A 4,372-nucleotide genomic window follows, 5' to 3' on the forward strand; every position below is an offset into this window, starting at 1 on the left:
ATCATTAACAGGCCCTATGTCAGGAACTGAGAGTGCAAAGGTCAACAAGATATAGTGTCTGCCTGGAAGAAGTTCACAACCTAGGAAGGGTATCTCCTTGTAGCATTGGAAACTGGACTGACATGGCTTCAGATAATCCAAACTTTGCAGATCAAAGAGAGACAGTCCAGAGAGATTTATCCCACTGATATCGCAGCCAGAGAATTTTCACCTCTTTCTTTCTTGCAGCTGGTGCTTAGTTTGTAATGTTTCTTTCTGTTTTTGCAGCAAAATGGTGCTAATTCAGCTCTACAGCCCCCAATCTTTACTTCAAAGGTAAGACATTCAGCTTCACAGTGACCTTCCATTCTCTTACAAATTAGTGCTCTGTGAATTGCTGTCCTGGCTAAGTAAAGAAAGAAATTTGTCTTTAGTTATCTAGTAATTAGTAACTGTAAGATAAAATTACATTGCCCAGGCCAAATTCAGACTTCCTCATTACCATAACTCCTAGAGACACAGACTATACACCTAGAAATTAGAAAAATCAGATGTTACCTGAACAGTCATGTATGAGCTCAGACCCCTGGTACAATATATTCAATGTCCTTATTAAATAGCCAATTGGAAAAAACCGAAAAGATTTTCATATGTCAAGATCGTATCTAGCCTGTACAGAAACAGAATGTTTCTTCCAAGGAAGGTGACAAAATACTTTCTAATTCCAGTGAACAATCCTTACCAACGGATTTTGTTTTCATGTCTCCAAATAGTCTCTGATTTATAGCAAAAGTTAAAGATTGTTCTGTTACATTATAGGCAGACCAATAGTAGATCATATGGCCTGGCATATGATTTCGGAGTCTCATAGTTTTAGGTAGAAAGATAAACAACTTGAGGCTAGTCCTTCTCAATTTACTGTGCAAAGAACACCAATGGAATCTTGTATTTAGCTCTGGCAAGCAAATTTAGAGAGACATAGGCAATGTGTATTCATTCATAACAGAGATTAGGTTGAAGAGGAAAAAATATGTCAAAACAGGAATCTTTTTTAATTGGTAAGATACATTCTTAGGAAAAAATAGTGGAAGAAGTAGCAGTTATTCTCGAAAGGAGTAATGTTTAATCGTGGAAATAACAACTTTGGGGGAGAAACAGTACATATTAGCTGCCATATATCTGAAATATTATCATGTGGAATATATTTTGTTAGTGCCAAGTTAAGGCAAAGACTAATGCAAAGAAATTGCAGGGACTTAGATTTCTGCTCAAATTAAGGAGAAATTTTTGAATAATCCGAAGTTGAACTTGGGATACTGTGAACTACAGATCGCTGAAATTTATCAGGTATCTGGACAATCAGTTGATGCACACACACACACACACACACACACATATATATATATACATGTATATACGTGTATATGCATGTATATACGTATATGCATGTATAGGGTGTTCAATACCGAATCAGGGCAGAGAACAAAAAATAAGCAGAACAAATGACAAACAATGGTAAACTCTAACATAGCATAGAGTATGTGCCTGCCATTGCCCAAGCAGTTATACAGAGAGATTGTTAAACTGTCCCAAAGCAGTCATTTTTACCTTCAGACTTTTAGTCATAGAACCTCTGGGTTTAGCTGGACACATGAATACTTAGCTAATCACTTCAGCTCCTAGCTTCCTATTTCTATATGTCCACATGAACAAATTTGGAAAAATGAAAAGGAGTGGAATGATGTGAGCTGCTTCTATGTAATCTTAATCGGGTTCTATACTTTCTAACCCTGCCTGTTAGAATATCTGTGGAACCAAATAAAATGGTCAACTGTTTAGGATGGTAGGGTTGAACTTCAGCCCAAATCACAACATAACTTGGTGAAAAGGAACCCTCTACCTTCACCTAATCAACTTAGCTATTTTTGGACTTTTACATGAAAGAGAAATAAGGTTTTGTCTTCCTTCAGTCACTCTATCATTAAGATTCTTTATTAAAACAAGTTAGTTTCTAATTAATATAACAAGTTTATTCATCTTCAAAAGAATGCTATTATTATTATCATTTATAGAATGGAAAGTAAAACACAGGGTGCATACAGCTTATAAAGATTAGTACTGAGATCCAAACTCATATAGTTTGGCCTAATAATCTATGTTTATTACCTTTTATATTGATCATTAAATTCACTTCTAACTCTGAGATTCTATGTGATTATGCTGATGGTGGTGGTTCTAATTTGTGCCCAAACTATGCTTATTATTGTAATTCAAATATACCTGAGATGAGTTTTGTGGACAGGGAGCTATTAGGCATCCACATCTATAGACTGATCTGAACAAATTGGAGTACTGATTAAAGTGGATGGAGAAGACAATTTAAAATGAGTTTATCTATTCTGGAGCATTGTCTGACAACTACGAAAAGATGCCGAGGGCAGAAAATCGGGAACTGATTTTACAACTGAGACTTTCATGGAGTCACTGAAACTTCCATGGAGACATTGTTCCTTGGCTCTGTTCTTTAGTTCTAGTCTTGCCTATTTCCAAATGTGCAAAACGAATACTACTTCCCAGGAAGCCTTTCTGTATTTCCTAGGTAGAACCAAGTTTCCACATCTATGACTTCTCTTTATACTTTGCATCTTTATGGCACTTGTGAAAACTGCTTCATATTAAAGTTATTTGTCAATTTTCCTGTTTCGTTGAATACACTTACTTATACATGTTAAATGTATTGAAAGCTTATTTACCACTGCAGGCAGCCTATTTTCAAACAACACAGAAGGAATAGACTAACAACTTCAAGCAAATTAAGGTCAATGTCCATGCTTTAATTATATTTTTACCTCTTCATTTTACCTACCTTTATCATAGTGGACAGAACAATTTCTTACAAGTGGTTAGCACACATTCAATATCTATTGGTTTTCTAGGACTACTGAGGACAGCATGCGCAATAAAGAAATGTAGAAATTCAGGAGCCATGAAGGAGCAGACTGGGGGCTTCATGATGCATGGAGAATCTCTAATAGGAAAAGCTCCACAACAGAAGGAACAAAGGATAGTTGAGGAGGTACAGACATAAACATTTCTTAGGAACAGAGTCGTCATTGTATCAAGCAAAGAGAATCTCAAAGACGCAAAGACTTAAGAGAATAGTAAGCAAGATGTTCGTTTAGTGGTTTTAATGGTGTAATTTTCAACCAGTGTGTGAAAGCCAAGAAGTCTGCAATAATATATGGATAAGAGATTTGGACCAATGACTCAGACATGAAAAAAAATTAGCTGTCTAAGAATCTAGTAACATAACTTTAATTTAATTTAGTTTACAAAGGCTGTATTTCCCTAACTTAACAAATATTAGCATTTGCCTTGGAGAATTTGTTTTCATTTTAATGCAATCATTTTAGAATATGCTGAACTTGGCCAGATGCAGTGGCTCATGCCTGTAATCCCAAGGCTCTGGGAAGCCGAGGAGGGAGGATCATGAGGTCAGGAGATTGAGACCATCCTGGCTAACACGGTGAAACCCTCGCTCTACTAAAAATACAAAAAAATTAGCCGAGCATGGTGGCGGGTGCATGTAGTCCCATCTACTCGGGAGGCTGAGTCAGGAGAATGGCATGAACCCTGGAGGTGGAGCTTGCAGTGAGCCGAGATCCTGCCACTGCACTCCAGCCTGGGTGACGGAGCAAGACTCCGTCTCAAAAAAATAAAAAAATAAAAAAGAATATGCTGAAACTGCATTGCAGATTACAAAAGGAGGAAAGAGATATAAAAGTACAAAGAAGTCTGAATTCCTTGGCAGAGCTGTCAGGGAAGTTGACGAGATATTATTATGGTTGGAGATGGTCCCAGTCAGTGTGGTCCCATTGTTTTGTGTCTGAGCTCAGGAAAAGATTTTCAGTGACTGGTTTGCCTTGGAATCTTCAACTTTGTAAAAATTGAGCTTTCTTCTCAAAAGACAGATCCTGAGCAGACTGTCATCTCTACTACCAAAAGAATTTCCCTCTTACCTTGGAAAATTTGAGCAAGAAGAATGAGAGCAGCAAAAATAAAGAAAAATATTTTCATGGCTCCAGGCATCAGTGCAGAGCTGATGAAGGAAGTGTAGTAGCTGGAATCAAGCTCTTTTATCAAGGGACATTGATTAAAATATGTTCTACTGCCCTGAAGGGGCTGGAAGTCATCCTTGGTTTGTAATGTTCATTGGGAACGTACTATTTTCCATGCTCCAATGATTAATGTGTGGGCTGATGGATCAGATTTTAACTAAATCACATTTATGGGAGAGAAATGCAGAGAACCCTGCCTTTCTGCCTGGAATATGCTATTCTGTGTCTCTGCTTAGACTTCTTTCATTTTTCCTTCAAGTCTTATCTCAAGTATT

The 4,372-nt window shown here is 37.2% G+C and overlaps 1 protein-coding gene across 1 annotated transcript; it reads right to left on the reverse strand.

Moving 5' to 3' along the window:
- Positions 1–17: 17 nt before the first annotated feature.
- Positions 18–4,091, reverse strand: LOC129493060 (beta-defensin 107A). Its single transcript, XM_055298723.2, has 2 exons — positions 3,999–4,091; positions 18–385 (listed from the first exon to the last, which is right to left on the reverse strand). Exons 1-2 carry the CDS (start codon positions 4,066–4,068, stop codon positions 177–179), a joined length of 279 nt encoding a protein of 92 aa, XP_055154698.1. The 5' UTR covers positions 4,069–4,091; the 3' UTR covers positions 18–176.
- Between the last annotated feature and the right edge of the window lie 281 nt (positions 4,092–4,372).

Source organism: Symphalangus syndactylus, chromosome 11 (genome assembly GCF_028878055.3).
Source record: "Symphalangus syndactylus isolate Jambi chromosome 11, NHGRI_mSymSyn1-v2.1_pri, whole genome shotgun sequence".
Classification (NCBI taxonomy): domain Eukaryota; kingdom Metazoa; phylum Chordata; class Mammalia; order Primates; family Hylobatidae; genus Symphalangus; species Symphalangus syndactylus.

Coding starts and splice junctions, on each gene's coding strand:
- LOC129493060 (XM_055298723.2), bottom strand. CDS start 4,068: ATGCCTGGAGCCATGAAAATATTTTTCTTTATTTTTGCTGCTCTCATT. Junction 386..3,998: donor TCTTGCTCAAATTTTCCAAG/GTAAGAGGGAAA, acceptor TTCTTTACTTAG/CCAGGACAGCAATTCACAGA.